This window comes from Triturus cristatus, chromosome 6 (genome assembly GCF_964204655.1).
Source record: "Triturus cristatus chromosome 6, aTriCri1.1, whole genome shotgun sequence".
Classification (NCBI taxonomy): domain Eukaryota; kingdom Metazoa; phylum Chordata; class Amphibia; order Caudata; family Salamandridae; genus Triturus; species Triturus cristatus.
In genome coordinates this window covers 1236902548-1236920568 of record NC_140589.1, presented here as the reverse complement: position 1 = coordinate 1236920568, position 18021 = coordinate 1236902548, and the positions used below count along the sequence as shown (strand labels likewise).

General features: G+C 42.5%; 1 protein-coding gene across 2 annotated transcripts in view; it reads left to right on the top strand.

Annotated features, from left to right (window-relative positions):
• The window catches only part of RGS7 (regulator of G protein signaling 7), a 1943194-nt gene extending 1928813 nt beyond the window's left edge, over window positions 1–14381 (top strand). For both annotated transcript variants that reach the window (XM_085609335.1, XM_085609336.1), the window contains one exon: window positions 13671–14381. Coding sequence is in view for 1 of the 2 variants with exons in the window: in XM_085609336.1 (XP_085465462.1) it covers window positions 13671–13721 (51 nt within the window). In the remaining variant the exon portion in view is untranslated. The remainder of the gene's footprint in view (window positions 1–13670) is intronic.
• The last annotated feature ends 3640 nt before the right edge of the window (window positions 14382–18021 follow it).

Genomic DNA, 18021 nt, shown 5'->3' with positions numbered 1-18021 from the left:
ATTGGAGAGGGCAGATTGTTCTGGATTGGATTTGGGCAAATTGTAGTTGGGTGGATTAGAGTGGGACAGACTTTTTTGGATTGGAGGGGGGCGGATTGGAGTGGGCGGATTGGATTGGAGCAGATTGGATGGAGTTGGGAAGACTGGAGTGTGGCATATTGTTTTGGATTGGAGTGGGTAGATTGGAGTGGGACAGCTTTTTTTGGAGTGGGGCAGATTGCAGTGGGGTGGATTGGAGTAGGCAGATTGTTTTGGATTGGAGTGGGGAAGATAGTGGAAAGATTGTTCTGAATTGGAGTGGGGAGGATTGGAGTGGGGAAGATTTGAGCAGGGCAGATTAGAGTGGGGCAGTTTGGATGGAGTGGGGTGGATTGAAGTGATGAAGACTGGAGAGGGGCATATTGTTTTGGATTGGAGTAGGGTAGATTGGAGCGGTGAAGCTTATTTTGGAGTGGGGCAGATTGGAGTGGGGCAGATTGTTTTGGATTCAGTGGGGCAGATTGTTTTGGATTCAGTGCAGCAGATTGAAGTGGGGAAGATTGTGTTGAAATAAAGTGGGGCAGATTGGAATGTGGCAGATTTTTTGGGATTGGAAAGGAGGCGCATTGGATTGGGGCAGACTGTTTTGTATTGGAGTGGGGCAGATTGTTATGGATTGGAGTGGCTTAGGCTGTTTTGGATTGGGGCAGATTGTTTTGGATTGGAGTGGGGCAGATTGTTTTGGATTGGTGTGGGGCAGATTGGAATGGGGCAGATTTTTTTGGATTGGAATGGGGCAGATGTTTTGGGATTGGAGTGGGGCAAATTAGTTTGGGTTAGAGTGGGGCCGATTGTTTTGGACTGGAGTGGGCCAGATTGTTTTGACAAAGTGGGGTGGATTGGATAGGGGTGATGTAATGTGGATTGAATTAGAGTGGGATAGATTGGAGTTGCTAGGCAAGATGGCGGCCGGTCAGCCGGTCGAGTGAGCTGACCAACTACTCTCTCCTGCTCAGACCTGCTTTGACAGCGATTCTGAACGCAGTATCTGACGAAGTAACTGGACTTATGGAATAGACAGTGCTTAACTTTACTCACTCTCTTTTTGCATCTCATGTGGGCCCCGTATTCGGACTGTGTGGATGCTCTGGAGGTCATGGTTTTGGCTCTGGGGGGTCTCGCTTCCCTGTCGGTTGGCGTCACGAGCTCGTCTTCGCTCAGCGGCTGCTTTGCCTTCCTCGCTTGATTTCACGGAAGGAGCTGCAGCAATGCCGCCGAAGGCAGGCAGCAAGGGAATCAGGGGACACGGCACGCAGGGCTCGGACAACGCTGGGAAAACAGTTCCTGTCGGCCCCGCAGATGGAGGAAGCTCTGTGACTGCGAGCCAACGGTCCGGAAGAGAGATGATGGGATTAGGTGAGCAGCAGAAACCGGGCAAGAACGGAGCCGTCACACGCGGTAAGCAGACAGTACCCGCGTTGTTTAACGGTTAGTCTGGAAGAAACAAAGTGGTTGGCAATCCCTCCGGTGGCCTCGAGGCATCCCCCATGGGGAAAACAAAATCCCTTGATCTTTCAACACAGGGGGAAATGATTGTGCAGGAGGCTTTGACTTCCGAGGCCAGCATTGAAGCCGTGGGGGGAGCTGCTGGAGGGGGCCTGAACCAGGGGAGGGCAGTGCTGGAGGTAACAGGTCCCCCCGATGCTGCCTTTAGGACCACTGCTACCCTGTGTACTGTTGCGATAATCTTGCTGACAATCTTGTTGAGAATGGTATCATTGAGAGGCCTCTCCTATTGGCAATAACAGACTCCGCAAGCCAAACACAGCAATCCCAATACATGTTGGGAAATGGAGTCCATTCATGTGATGGCCTGGAAACCAAGGCTGGGGATTCAATACTACACATGAATGTGGAGGTTCTGAGAGAAGGAAATGAATCCAGCTGTAGAGAGGAGGATGTTACCGATAAGTTTTTCTCTTTATCAGACCATTCTAATTCTTCAGAAGAGGACTGCCAGGATAAAGACTGGGCAGGTGAAGGGAGTGATACCAGTAGCCTACATTGGGAGGAAGAGAGTAATAGATCCTTGTTTAATCGTGGTACGGTTAAGAAACTTCCCGCCCTCCCTACTCCAGATAATAGGGCAGATGGGGCCACTGGCTGCATGATTTGGGATTACTCTTATCCGCCAAATCTGGGTGAGATAGCTAATGAGGGAAAGGGGGAGTCATCGGCAGAGCCCGGCATCATGCCTAATTGCACTGAAGAAATTACACTTTCTATGATTTATTACGTGATTATGGCTCATCGAGCGGAAACAAGGGCAGAGAGCTCTCGGACACAAGGCGCCTGTAGAAAATTGCTAAATTCCATCCGTAGAATTGCTAAGACTTGTGCTGACTTTGCTACTAGAATCGGAGAGTCAGAAGCCAGGATTTCCCAATTGTAAGATGAGTTAAGCTCGCAAAAGAAGAAAACCGAATCAGTGCAATCCTTGAGAGACAATACTCTGTTGAAACTGTCAGGTCTTGAAAATCACGCCAGACGCAACAACTTGTGAATTTTGGGCATTCCTGAGGGAAAGGAAGGGTCTGATATTCATCAGCTTGTCATCAACCTTTTTGGAGAGGCCTTCCCTGACTTGCCTCAATGGGACTGGAAGACTCAGATTCAACGTGCCCATCGCTTTCATTTTAATCAGCAGAGAGCAGGCGGATAATCTGACAATCGCCCATGCGTCATTCAGATCTCTCTGAACAACTTTTTGGCTAGGAAATCTCTATACGATCTCACCAGACCAGACCGGAAAAGGGCAGGGAAGGGTTGCGACTTCTTTGTCCGGCCTGATTTTTGTCAAAAGACAGTGGAAAAGCGCTGGCTCCTCGGTCAACTAATTCCAGAATTCCAGGCAAAAGGGTCTCAGGCCTTTCTCTTAAATCCTGAAAACCGAAGGTGGTCTCTCAGGGTCGTACTCATTACTTTCAATCGGAAATCCAGGCCAAAGAACTCCTACTGTCACTGAATTTGTCTTAAAACCTTTTGGCTAGAGCATCTTGTTCAGTGCCTAGTTGGCATTTATCTTTTTTGAGCCTCGACTTTTAAGGACTGTATATGTTAGGGCCCTTTTTCTTTTCCTTTTTTGGTCTATTTTATTTTTTTGGGTCGTTCATAATTGCTTTTTTTGTACTCACTTATTTTATACAGATTATGGTCAAGGGTCTAGCAACACGGAGGGGTGGGTGTGCTAGCTCAGCATCGCCAGGGACAGTTGGTCCCCAAGCCTTATGTGGCGGGGGGGGGTGGGGATGGAGGAGAGGGCCTCATCTGAGGGGGGATTTAGGGTAGGGGGACAGAGGGGGGTGAGGGTGGAGGGTACACAAGCATTTACTCATTTTTATAGTTATGACAAATATAGCAGTTCTGACAATAATCAATATTTAGATACGCTTTTTTTCTTGAAAATTTGTTAGCAAAGCTGGCGGCAAAGCCCCAGTGTCATAATGGTATGTCACTAGAAGTTTGCAGGTATGGCGGATAGGAATAAATATATTAGAGTCTGTTCACTAAACTGCTGTGGCCTGAATGATAGGAAAAAGAGGGGTATACTTGCGAAACTTATTAGATATTTGCGGATTGATGTACTTTGTCTTCAGGAAACTCATATCTGCTGGAATAATCTGAGGTGGTTAAAGGATTTGGGCTTCGATCTCCTGGCATGTACTCGGCAAGCTACTAATACCCGAGGGGTAGCCATAATGGCAAGGAAGGGTATTTTAACGTGTAATCGGGTTAAGGAAGACAAACTAGGGAGATGGGTAATCTTAGAAGCAGTTATAAGGGGGACATTATACACTATATGCTCTCTTTATGGGTCGAACTTAGATGACCCCACCAGCCTTGACCTTTTAAATATCGAACTTGCTCTGTGGCCTCCCTTGATAGTGTTCTGCGGGGATTTTAATATTCATTTAGAGGCCAAATTCAATCTCCACAGTGATGCTTCTTACTCAGGTAGGAAGGATAAGTCTTTCAAGGCTCTACAGGGGTTGTGCCAGGAACATGGGCTGGTTGATATCTATCAAAGTCAGCATCAGGCCGAGTCAGGATATACGTATTTTTCTTCCCCCCACAAAAAATTTGTACGTTTAGATTCTTTTTTTGTCCAATTTAATAACAGGAAGGATTAATTGCGAACTCTTCCCTAGATTGATATCGGATCACAATCCGTTAGTAATCCAACTCCCAACTGGACACTCGCTTCAAGCAATGGCAACTTGGTCATTTGACAGGAAGTTATTACTTGACCCGGATTACTGCACATGCATGGCGAATTAGATTGTGGAAATTTTCGGGAGGAATAAGGGTATTGCATCCGAGCTAATAGTTTGGGACACCTTTAAGGCTGCAGTGATTGGGGAGACCCTCAGCTTTTCTCTATATCAACAGAGGAAGAGAAAAGAAATGATTAATGACTGGGTAGGCCAGTTTCGGGAGGCAGAGGAAGAGCTTATTAGGGTAATTGGGGATCTGCAGAAAGGAGAGGAATCAAAGAAAGATCGCAGCCGCAAGAACTAAGATACATCAATATTATGGGGAGGACTTAGCTATTAAATATCAGCAATATCGGGCTGATATTTATGAATTCAGAGAGAATACTGGCAGATTGCTAGCCAAGTGTATACAGCAAAAAGCGGTCTTGAATAGAATTTGTTGAATAAAAGATCAAAGTGGGCAGATCCAGGATCTCCCGGTTAAGGTCTTGGAAGTTTTTCCTGAATTTTACCATGGGCTTTATTCCACTGAGAAAAGATGGTCCAGCAATGTCAGGAGAGGACTTTCTCGGTGACTATGTAACCTCTCAGATTACTTTAGAACATAGGGATATGCTGTCTGCCCCGATTTCACAAGAGGAAATCTAATCGGCCATAACTTCGCTGGTGGCAGGCAAGGCTGCAGGTCCTGATTACCTTTAGAATTTTTTCGCACATTCAGACAAACTCTGTATGGCGAGCTTGAATCTTTATTTTTAAGAGCGCAGAAGGGTCAGACACCCGATTCATGGCACAAAACTATTGTAGTCTTTAAAAAAAAGGACACGCCAGAACTCAGTCCTTCATCTTACCGCCCTATCTCTTTGATCTGTGCAGACAGCAAGATTTATTCTAAAATAATTGCATTGAGGCTTGGAAAGGTTATTGCTCCCCTAGTGTCTAGCCGCCAACACGGTTTCATTCCGAGTCGGGATACATCTGACCATGCTAGGCGGGCAATAGCCCTGTTTGACTGGGCTCAGTCCTCCAAGTTACCCCTGGGGATGATCCTGTTGGATGCAGAGAAAGCATTCAACAGGGTCTCCTGGGAGTTTCTCTGGCTGATGTTGAAGACCAAAGGGTTCCCGCAGGAATTTATTACAGTCATACAGGCCCTGTACATCTTACCTGAGGCTCGGGTTCGGATTTCTGGGCAAGAATCCAGCTCACTGTCTATTAGCAGAGGAACCCAGCAAGGGTGTCCTTGCTCACCATTACTATTTTCAATCTATATCGATCCCTTACTTTTTAAGCTAGATGCCAATCCACGGATCGTTGCGGCAATGGTAAATTCCCTAAATTTCTATATTTGTTTAGGACAATTCCTCTAGAATTTCCGGCTTCTTGTATTTCTAGAGCAGAAGGAGTTTGTACTAGATTCTTATGGTGTTACCATAAAGCCAGAGGGGCAGCAAAATGGTTAATTCTTCCTAGATTAAGGGGGGGCTGGGGATTACCTTCCTTAAGGCTATACCACTGGGTAACATTGTTACAACAAATGGGGATATTGTTGGTTGGGAGCAAGGCGTTAGTTCCTGAACCGGTCAGACCTACTATCTATGAAGCACTATTAGGGGAGGACGCGCAATATTGCCTAACTAGAGTACTTGAACCTAGCTATTATAAGAAAACAAAGTTTAAAATCATTCAATCTGCGTTCTGTATCTGGAAAAAAATGCGGCATTGGCTTGGGATTCCAAATAAAAATGCTCATACCCCTCGGTTCTCATATGGGCTGCTACCGCCAATTTTTCAGGATTAGATAACCATGAATTGGGGGCTCTTGGAATTAATGTTCTGGGGGATCTCTTTTGCAAGGGTCAAATCATGTCGTTTTCTGAACTACAAGGAAAATTCGGTCTTCCTACAAGATATTTTTTTAAGTTCTTACAGATTAGAAGCTTTTTGTTTAAAACTATTGCACAGGGGAGGGTCAATTTTGGCAAGATACCGTTGCTGGGTATTATAGCGACTAGGTCCAGGGTAGGGATAATTTATCAAACTTTGTTGTCTATTCTCCCTGATGATCTAGCCACTCAGAATGTTAGTTGGGACAGGAAACTTGCACAGGAGGGTACGGACCTGGAGACTTCCTTGGAACTGGCAAATCAGATCTTAATAACTGGCAGATTGAGAGCTCAACATTACATGTCTGTTTTTTGATTTATATTATACCCCAGGTAAAATTGCTAAGGGGTCTGGGACATGGGGGAACTCATGTAGCAGGTGTGGGACACTGGCTGCGAACACGATCCATATGTTCTTCAGGTGCCCCAAGCTTGCTAAATATTTGCAAGACATCTCGCTCTTCTTGAGCCAGACCCTAGGTAAGATGATTTCATTAACTCCCGGCTTAGTGATCCTGAGGATTGATCAGACCCAGGACATGGTGGGATTGACCAGATCGGGAAATTGGATTTATTTTTCTCGCAATGGCCATTTTAAGAGCCAACATTACATCGCAGTGGATTAGTCCGGACCCCCCCACGTTTATAAATTGGAGGGCTAGGTTACTAGCTATATATAGTATGGAGTTAGCAGTGTACAGGTTCAAAGACCGCAGGAAACAGTACATGGGCAAGAAACTGTGGGCGCCAGTAACCAATTGGATTGGGTGAATAATGCGGTTTTTCTATATTACTTGTTGTCAGATAATTGATGATGTTTTAGCTAATACGAAGTCTTTGCCTCATTCATAGGTTTTTTTTGTGTGTCTATTCTGTTTAGCACTTGTTGTTATGTCAGAACTACTGTCATGGAAATAAAATAAAAAAAATAAAAAAGAGTGGGTTAGATTGGATTGGGCTGGATTAGATTGGTGTGGGATGGATTGGATTGGAATAGAATGGAGTGGGGTGGATTGTGGTGGATTGGAATGGGGTGAATTGGGATGGAGTTGGTGGATTGGGGTGAGCTGGATTGCATTGGAGTGGGGCGGATTGGATTGTGGCAGATTGGATAGCGTTGGGCAGACTGGAGTGTGGCATATTGTTTTGGATTGGAGTGGGTAGATTGGAGTGGGGCAGCTTGTTTTGGAGTGGTGTAGATTGGAGTGGGGGGGATTGGAGTAGGCAGATTGTGTTGGATTGAGTGGAGCGGATTGAAGTTGGCAGATTGTTCTGAATTGGAGTGGGGCAGATTTGAGCAGGGCAGATTATTGTGGGGCAGATTGGATGGAGTGGGGCAGATTGGAGTAGTGAAGACTGGAGTGGGGCATATTGTTTTGGATTGGAGTGGCATATATTGGAGTGGTGCAGCTTGTTTTGGAGTGGGGCAGATTGAAGTGGGGCAGATTGATTTGGAATGGAGTGAGGTAGCTTGGAGTGGGGCAGATTGTTTTCGATTGAGTGGGGCAGATTGTTTTCAATTAAGTTGGACAGATTGGAGGGGGCAGATTGTTTTGGAATAAAGTGGAGCAGATTGTAATGTGGCAGATATGTTTGGATTGGAGAGGAGGCACACTTAAGTGGGGCAGACTGTTTTGGATTGGAGTGGGGCAGATTGTTTTGGATTGGAGTGGGCCAGATTGTTTTGGATTGGAGTGGGGCAGATTATTTTAGATTGGAGTGGTGCAGATTGGTGTGGGGTAAATTGTTTTGGATTGGAGAGGGGTGGATTGTTGTGGATTGCATTGGAGTGGGGTGGATTGGGGATGCAATGAGATTGATTGGATTGAGGTGAGGTGGTTTGAATTGGAGTAGGGTGGATTGGATTGGAGATGAAGTGGGATTGATAGGATTGGGTGAGGTGGATTTGATTGGAGTGTGCTAGATTGGATTGGGCTGGATTAGTTTGGTGTGAGCTGGAGGATTGGAGTGGGGTGGATTGTGGTGGAGTGGGAAGGGGTGAATTGGGATGGAGTGGGTGGATCGGAGTGAGCTGAATTGGATGAGAGTGGGGTAAATCGGAGTTGGGCAGATTGGAGCTGGGCAGATTACTGTGGGGCAGATTGGAGTGGAGCAGATTGGAATGACGTGGGTTAGGAGAATTGGAGTGTGTTGAATTTGAGTGGATTGAATTGGGGTGAGTGGTTTGGATTGGAGTGGGGTAAATTGGATTGAGTGGAATGGATTGGGGTGGTGTGAGGGTGGGTGGATTGGGGTGCACTGCACGATTATGTGTTAAAGCATCATTTCCGAAATTACACATAAGAAAGAAACAATGTTGATTTGAAATAATATAAACCTCATCTTTTGAGAACAGCACTCATGATCAAAAACAAAAGAAAACATGAGTGCAAAGTGAGAAATGAAGACCTGCAAAATAAAAGAAAGATAGATATAGAAAATAAATATTTGCAATTTTGTTTGTACTACTGGGCACATTTATGCCAGTCACAAGCCTTCTGTTTGGAGGGCACTAAAAGTTCAAAAGAATAAAATAGTACCTCAATCATTTTTAGAGCAGCGGACGGGCGCTGATTAAGTTGAATCAATCAGCTCTTGACCCCTGCTCCAAGGAGAGGAATGGAAATTATGTCAGGCCTGCCTTGATGAATTACAAGGCTGTAATGAAGTGCCATGCAAGCCAACAAATGGTAAGCAACTGGTGGCCTCCAAGCCCTTTTCTGCATACAAGAGTGTCACGCAAGTGAGACTCATGCGCTAGCGCATGCTCTCACTGGCTCAACCCTAAACAGTATCTCCACAAATGACCAGCCAGTGGAAGGTCATTAGCCGAGGACCAGAAGCTGTACTTGCTCCATGCTCCATGGCACAGGTCGGCACACAACAGAAAGTGAAACTGGGAGGTGCCTTTGTGGTACGGACTGACCAATGAGAAGCAAGGAAATGAGATAGACAATGCAGGCAACCAATGGTAAGTAAAGAGCAGGCTCTGACCCCTTTTTAATTTTTTTTTGTTAAGTACGATACAGTTGCAAGTGGCAGCGCTTGGAGAGACCAAAAAAGCAGAATGAAAGTAGTAGATGGATAATGAAAAGATGGAGTAAAAAAGTAGAACGATTGAACTTGGTTGGTAAGGTAATGGGAGTGGAAAGGTTGTAGAGAAGGGATCATGTGGCAAGAGAGAAGACAGACGATTGATAGCAAAACTGTTACTTCAATATTAATTTTCTGAAATATGTGAATATTTAACTGCTGGCATCTGGCAAGGGTATTTTGACTGATGAAAGATGCAATTGTGGTTGAACAAACTATATCCAATTGCAAGGTATAAAGCCCGGATAAACATTAATTTTGGTTTGTTGGCGAGTAGACACAACACATGTTTGGTTGCAGGGAAAGGTAGGGTTGTAAATTCTGTGGGAAAATGAGAGAGAGAGTTATAGGACATTTCTATACTGCTGATGGTATACGAGGACAAAACCTTAAAAAGGTTATAAATCTCCAGATGCGTAGAGGAAACCTATTTATGCATTATATAGATTTTCAAGTGTGTTTAAAGACCCAAAGCATAGCCAGTGCCGACATAATGTTCTGAAATGTCTTACCTTGTAAAATGTTTTCCTGTGCAAAGTTTTGCCTTTGTCCACACGACCTATAAAATATGGGTGTTATATGCATGTCCACACAGATTTTGTAGATTGCTTATTCAGGAGTATGTTTAAAAGTGTAGATATGTATAGAAAAACATTTAAAATGTGCAAGAATAGACACAAAGATGACTCATTTACAGCATATTTTTGTGGCAACACGGCCCTATGAAGGTCAACAACAAGTTTTTGTGGTGCTCCTCACAAACATTTAACAAGCATTGGCAAATCCAGTAAGTCTGGCCTTAGCAAATTGGTGCAATGGTAATAGTTTTGTTTTTATTACGTGCATGTGCCACATAGATTAAAATAGAATGTACCCCCTACCTAAACATGTTGGCAAATGCTTGAAGTAAAAATTTAAATTTAGAATACAATGTTAACAATTATAAATACTATTAATAGAATAGTAGAGGTGCTTCCTAGCAGGCACTAAGAGCAAGTATAGAAACCCTTTTTAGTTAAATGAACATCACAAGAGAATATGATTTTATTGAGCAACAACAAAAGTCAGTATTGGCTTTGAGTTGCTGTAACCTGAAAGCATAGTTTAACCCCTTGCATGCCCGCCCCTTTCCCCGCCCAGTGCCGCGCTTTGTATTAGCGGGCGGAGTTCATGACGAGCTGGACTCGTCATGGGCACAGCGCCACCGCAGCCCATGACGAGTCCAGCTCGTCATGGGCACTGAAGGGGTTAAAAAAGACCAGCAATGTAAAGGATTGGCCCATTAGCCCTACCACTGAAGTGCGCTTATTTTTAGCCAGACGTGCACATGAGAGCAAAGAAAATGTTGTCAATTACAGAAAAAAAGAGCCAATGCCTGAAGTGGGCTGAGACATTATCCCATGCTGCATACTCTTCTGGATGGAAGCAAGATGTAAATGACAGTGATGCATTGAGTGTGATTGGTTTCAGCTTGATTGTGTCAGTGTGATAGGGCAAGTGTGATATTGTAAAAGAGATGTGTGGTTATGGTGATGGAGCGAGGTCAACAGCAGCCTGTTATTGTGTTTGTTTATGATCGTGTAATGACTAGTGTGATGTGATGTGTCTAATGTGGTGAGTGAGATGCAGGAAAGGTGATGCAGCAAGTGCACCAGCAGTCAATGTGACGATGTGTATGTGATATTGTAAATATGGCAAGTGTGATGTGATTAGGGCTAAGTGGTGAGTGCAATGCCGGTCAATGTGCTGGTGTGATATGTATATGATGGTCTAGTGTAAGAGTGTAATGGTGCGTGTGATGAAGAGAGTATGATAACAGTGAGTGTGATTGTGCAATGCTGCAGTGTCATGTGAGGGTGATGGGTAATATGCTGAGAAGGTGGCTGAAAGCACTGTTCTCCACAGAACAATGTGCATAGTAAAAAAAACTAGAGAGTCCTAATATTATTATTTGCATAATTTTTTTTTCCTCCAACAAATGTTATTTCAACGTTTTATAGTTAGGAAAATCACTTATTGTGAAACAGTAGCACATAGTATCTAGATGTAATGAAATGTGCTGTGCTTTAAAGTCATCAACTTCCCTTTCAAAGTATCCTGAAACTACACATATGACTATGTTTCTGTGTCTCAGGGAGAAGTGTACTTCCAGGTGCAAGCTTAGACCTCAGATTGGTATACAAATAAAACATTGAACAAAATGTGGTTTCCGTGGAAAGAGGTACTGGTGCACACTTGAGTTAGTGATACCCCTTTATTGCAAATTTATAGATAAGGGGAAAGAAAAAGACTTGGAATGTCATCTATGCTGAATTATTGTGAACCTGAGCAAATGACACAATAGCATTGTGTATCAGTGCCCTTACCAAATAATGTTTGCTGTGGGTGGTAAAACTAGGTTTGCTTGACACATTAAAAACACCTTCGACCTTCATGATCATCGAGAGGCTTTATCTGATGTCTTTAAAAAATCATAGAAGAACACACAGATCAAAACATCCACAGATAAAATTCAAGTTAAAAGAGTAACTATAACTTCCCAAGAAATTCAGACATTGCATCATGTAGTCTTTCTCAAACGTGCAGCACTAGGTAAGAAGAGAGCTACATTAAAACAAGTAAACATATCCGGTAGATATATAGTATGGTGACGACTTTTAATTTAACCAATTTGAAATCAGAAATGATTTCACCTCTGATTTGAAGGAGGCGGTAGAGTGAATCAGACAAATTTCCTTCAGAAGAGAAATCCAGATTTTCAGTGCGATGCCTGAGAAAGCTCTGTTGCATGTTTTCTTCTTGGAGAACATCTGTGGTTCCAGTACCATGGAGCAGTTGCTACGCAATGTCCTATATCCCCCAGATATTTCCAGCTTATGTGCTAGGTATCTTGTGTTGTTGAAATGTATGGTTTTATGGGTCTTGCAAACTATTTTTAGGTGAATGTATGCTTCATATGGGAGCCAGTTTAGGGATTTCAAGTCAGGGGAGATGTGATTGTTTCTTTTTGTTCCAGTGATGAGCACCCCCCCTCCCTGCGCCACCCCCCGCCCTCCCACCCACGAACCATGCCAGCAGCGAATGGTGGAGAACAGTAACAATATTTATGTACGGTCACAACAGAGAGACAGCCAGACAACACATTAGAAGGTAGGGGTAAAAGGACAGGGAAACAAAGGACAGAAAGAGCAATGATCACATATATGGACACTTTATTGTTTACCTAATCTTTAAACACTTTGCTAATTAAATAAGATTTAAGTATAGGACAGAATTGCATCAGTGCTTGCTCAAATCACTGCTTTTGAGTGATGGAATATTTCAGTTTGCCTGCCCATTCAATGGCATTCATCTTTGAAAATCCCAAGTCGTAGAGTGTTCTGCACAAGTCCATTCCATTCTTGGCCTCTTAGCTATGACCATAAATATGTTGCACAGTAGTACAGTACTTTAAGTTCTTTCATACAAATATATGACACAGTTACGTTTGTCAGATGGTTCCATATACATCAAACGCCGTTTACCAAGACCAGGCATTTACCTTTTTCAAATTGTTGCTATTTAAAGCATTGATTCATTGAAGCAGGAGAGAAGTAGAACTACCAGCGTGCTTAGATTTGTTAAGTGGAAGCGCAGGACCATGCTTAATGTGCTTAGCATAGATGGAGCAAGCTAGGTATCAGTGTATTTACTTTTGCATTTCTGTTTTCAAATGATGGCATTTCACAAGATGAAAATAAAAGAACATGTGCTAGTCAATGCACTTGGCACACATTTAATGCCTTACTTTTTTTTCATGCTTTCGATCAAATTAAACATGTTTGCCATTTGCAACATGCATTTCAATCACTACACAAGTTTTATTTAATATGTTATCATGCCTAGTTATCGATAGCTGTTCATTTTACATGCTGACAACTGCTTTTGTGAAATACATTTCTACAGTGCCAGGTGCGTGAAGACCCAGAGTCCTACCTTGGAAATTAGAATAGGTTACCATTAGTCAAAATGTGCATGGATCCCACAGCTATCTCAGGAAACACTGCTTTAAAGTGCTCTCTGCCAAAAGCATGTGGTTTTCACCAGTGAAGCACCGTCGAAAACACCCAAAAATGTATTGCTTTTGGTGATGAAGGCAACTACATTCCTGAGCATTCTCTCTTTCTATAAATTAATCGCAGGGGAGATATTTAGGCAAGCCTACTAGCCAATTCTTTTCGGTTTTATGAGGTATTGGCTTAGAATTGCGAAAACACCATGTGCTGAATCTTAAAAGAAGAGCTGTTAGGAGCGACTACCATATCTCATCACTTACCATCACGTGTTGGCTTTTATATACGTACAAACTGTAACCTCATTTGCTCCATACCCTCTGAATAACTTTTTTTTTTTGTTTCTGTTCTTTCCTCTCTTCTTTTCCTCTTGTTTTCTTCCTCAGGGAAAATCCCTCACATCAAAGCGGCTTACCAGTCTAGTGCAGTCCAACTAAGAGGCTGGCCTCGTAGCGTGGAAGCCGACGGATCATTTATACAGCGCCTACCTGTAGCTCACTGACTGCCTGAGAACCAGAGGACAGCAAACCAGATGTTGCATGAGCAAGGACCTGAATTGTATATTTTCTCTTGTGTTTACCAAGGCATTACGGACTACGAGAACCTTCTAGCCTTTACAATGCCTCCATTTCAAAGGCTATCTGCTCACGTCGACCTCCATATCAGCTGGATCCCTGTATATTTTCTTTGTATTTTTTTTTCCTGCCAGGTCGAGTACAGTGGAAAACACGCTTCTACCAGAAACGACATTTGTTACGAATCACTGTCCGCCATAAACTGGAAAAAGTATATGAAAACGAATATGCATATAGTAATAAATATACATATTATGCCATCACATTTACTGCACAAAAAATTAGCACAGACGTTTCATTTCACTGATGTTATCATGTTTGAAGAGGAATCCTTGTGTCTTGTCTGTTGTCTGTACATTTTTTGTCAATGTTTTTTCTTGCATTTATTTTTATACCATATTTAAAGAAAACACCTTTTACTCGAAATGTATTAAAATGGATCCTTTTTCTCTGTAAATTTGTGTATGCTGTTTATAGTGCTGTTTTATCTTACATTAAAAGATGGCGGATCTCTTCCCTTTTGGCAAATCTGCTTTCCAGTCCTTGACCTCACGCTTCCATAGATACCAGAAGGTAAACAGATCATGAATGATGGATGAAGTGTCTCCTTGTGTGGGAAGTGAAGTCTAATATGTCTTCCTCTCTTGACTGCGCCTGCCTTTTACCGTCTGCCATAGACAGCTCTAGCTCTAAGATGATATTGCATCCACAGTTAATACACGGAAGTGCAATAGGCCACACCCCCCAACCATTTGTAATTTCAAGTGGCTTCACATTTTGGATCAGCACACATTACAACCATTTAGAGCATTAACTGTCAGTTGTCATGTATGAAGATTTTCGTCGTTCCGGCGTGAGTCAGTTTGGTAAACGTGTGTGTTTCAAAAAACATCTCCGAGATGCTAAGGATGGGTGCCCCCAACAGATTATTAATAGCTAACTCTAATTTAAAAAAAATAATATTGCCAACTTATCTAAAGTCCCTTGAAAAGACAGTATTTTAATGTGGTGTATCCATAGACACAGAAGAAAACGATGGGGGCTTATTTACAAGCCCCGTGCACCACCGGTGCGTCACTTTTAATTTGGGAAAAAATGGAAGAACGTTCCTTCAGTGTTGGTCTGGCCTGGTGGGCAGTTATCTACTCTGGCACTACCAGATGGGACTTATTGAAAGGGTTACTGTGTAAATTGTGGGTTTTTTTTTGCGGTCTGTGGGCCGTGAAATAATTTTTTAAAAAGGCTAACACACTGGCCCTTTCAAGCTGGATCGTCTGGTAATGCCAGAGTGACAGAGTGACTGATAGTCGAGCCCACACTGCATGTCTACATTGCACGTAACTACTCTGAATTGCTAGATGTTGTGATAGTACATTGAAGGCTGTGTGTCATCAGGCTTGACACACAAGGCACAAACTTAAATTTGTTAGAATACTATATAGAGGTATGAATGCATAATATCCAGACTAATTGGCACTTTTCCGTCCAACCACTACAGTCTGCAATAAAATGGCTTTTTACTGCAGACCTTCCCTTGTCCCTCTGGGAGATATTCGACTTTCACCACTCAAATATGGCCACTTGTTGAGTTAGTAATTTTAAGGGGCTGAGATTTAACAACTGTTAAATGTAAAATGTGCAGGTAAGACGAGTGGTCAAGTAATGCACAAATAATTAGTAGAAGGCTTTTAGGGCATTCACAGCAGGGACGTTTTAAGGCATGGGCAAAGGAGCATTTGCCCGGGGCCCCCATCTTTCAAGGGGCCAGCTGATAAAGTGAACTTTTCCTCTAGATCACTTGTGAACAATTTCATAACTAAATCTTTAATTCAATATTTTTAGACAACATAGGGGGTGAATTTGGAAAAAATGTGTAATAAAATTAAAAGTTGTTCCAAACAGGTAACCCAAAATATTTATGGCCCGGGGTGCCCAAAATCCTTTAAATGACATTGATTCACAGATGTTTTGAAATGCATTTAATTCTCTTAGGGGAACATTTCAAACACATCTAAGCATAGAAAATGCATTATTGAAGAAACTGAATGTCATGCTATCAACAGCAATGTATAAAGAAAAAAAATCATATAAAGATTAAGACCACTTTTCTGTTTAGGTTGATGCTATCATTGGATCAGGACATCTCCATTTTATAAGGAACCAGATTGTGGTTCTTGTATTAGGGAATGTATAATTTAATCACACTGAAAGCAGATAATTGATGAACGCATAAACTGTATGATTCCATTTATTATACTTCTAGGGATAGATTTTCAAACCACTTGCGCTGGGTTACAGTCACTTTTCAGCACAAAATGTTTTCAGGGGAACTACTTTCAAGTTTTGCGCTGGAAAGCACCCTAAAAGTAGCACAAAGCAGCGCGAAGCACTGCTTTGTGTTACTTAGCACCGAGGGGGGGTTACTTGGGTGGTACATGGGCATTCCCATGCCAGTCAGTCAGTCAAAATTACTTTATTCGGCTCATATCAAGAACCATAAAAGTGCAAAACATCACATATATATACAATAAATAACATTTAAAATAAACATTTACACATGATTTTAAAACACTACTTAAAATAAGACTAGGTCAAGTTTAATCAAAATTCACAATTAATTTTAAACAACACTATGTCCACTTGATTTTTTTCCTTAATCTCATCGCGATAGCCAAAAAATTTGCTATATTAAAAATCTCCCAAGTAGTACCTAGCAGCTGGAGATACAAAAGAGCAGGTTTGACTTGTCTAAATCCTTTGTTCTTAATGAGTGGGATGATGAACTTTTTGCGGAGAGGGGACAAATGTTTACAAAAGAAAAGAAAGTGAGCAGTATCCTTGAGGGAGAATCTGTCACAAGAACAGGTCTCCAGGTCCCTGTCCTTCATCCAACCATCAGAATCAGTGAGCAAAAGATGGTATTTGTTCAGTCTAAACCTTGTCAATAAAAAGCGGTGATTCATGTTATTCACTATGGTCAAATAGGGTTCTATGCTGCCTGTAGTTATTAATAACTGATGGGCCTTTACTGTGGGTTTTGGTAACTCCTTTTCTTCTCTAGCTAAAGTAGTTCTAAGCTTGTATGTATCTTTTACCCATTTAAAGTCTCCCTTTGATAAATTGTTGGGATTATCAAATATGTCTGGGCGACCTATTTCGTCACTTAGGTTCTTAGCATAGCGCAACCAGGGAATAGCCTTTCCGAACTCGAGCGATAAGCAATCTATTATAATTTCACGATTTAGCTCAAGTTCCGGATTTTGCCAGATTGATAACCATTTTAATAGGGGGGCTAGTGCTATCAGGTCAGATAAATAACCAACCCCACATTCTTGATGTACAATGTAACCAGAGGTTGCCTGGGGAAGTGATAGGATGGATTTTAGGAACTTATCCTCTACCACCTGAAGTTCCTTCACATTTTTAAATCCCCACAGGTCCGCACCATACATAGCTATGGAGATACATTTAGCTGCATAAATGTTCAATATAGCTTGCATGGGTTTCACCCCCAGTTTGCGAGCAAAGTCTAACACCCCTATGATTGATCTGGCAAAGGCATTTCGTTTTGCAGCTAATTGAGGAACCCAAGATGACTTATCGTCGAAAATAACCCCCAGGTATGGAAAACTGGTGATTCTAGATAGGACGTGGCCCTCACAGAGCATAGTCTTGGTTTTCTTGGGTTTGCAACCTACAGTCATAACATGAGATTTTGCAAAATTCACGCTTAAATCAAGTCTTTTCATAAAATCGGCAAATGTGTCTAAAAGACTTTGAAGCCCTACTGCTGTATGCGCTAACAGTGCAGCATCGTCTGCATATAATAATGCAGGAATATGGTACTTCCCTGCCCTAGGAATATCCTTACATGTCTCAGTTAAGGCAGTGGCTAGGTCGTTGATATAAAGTGTAAAAAGCAGGGGGGCTAAAATACAGCCCTGCCTGACACCATTTGAGATTCCGATCTTGCCAGTGCAGTTACCCAATCGGTCGAATCTAACAGTAGCAGAGAGATCTCTATGAAGATCTGCTAAGAAATAGACAAGGTTTTCATCTACTCCCTGCTTGAGAAGAAGTTCCCACAGTTTCGACCGATTCACTCGGTCGAAGGCCGAGGATAAGTCCATAAAGGCAAGGTATAACGTCCCTTTCTTAGCTA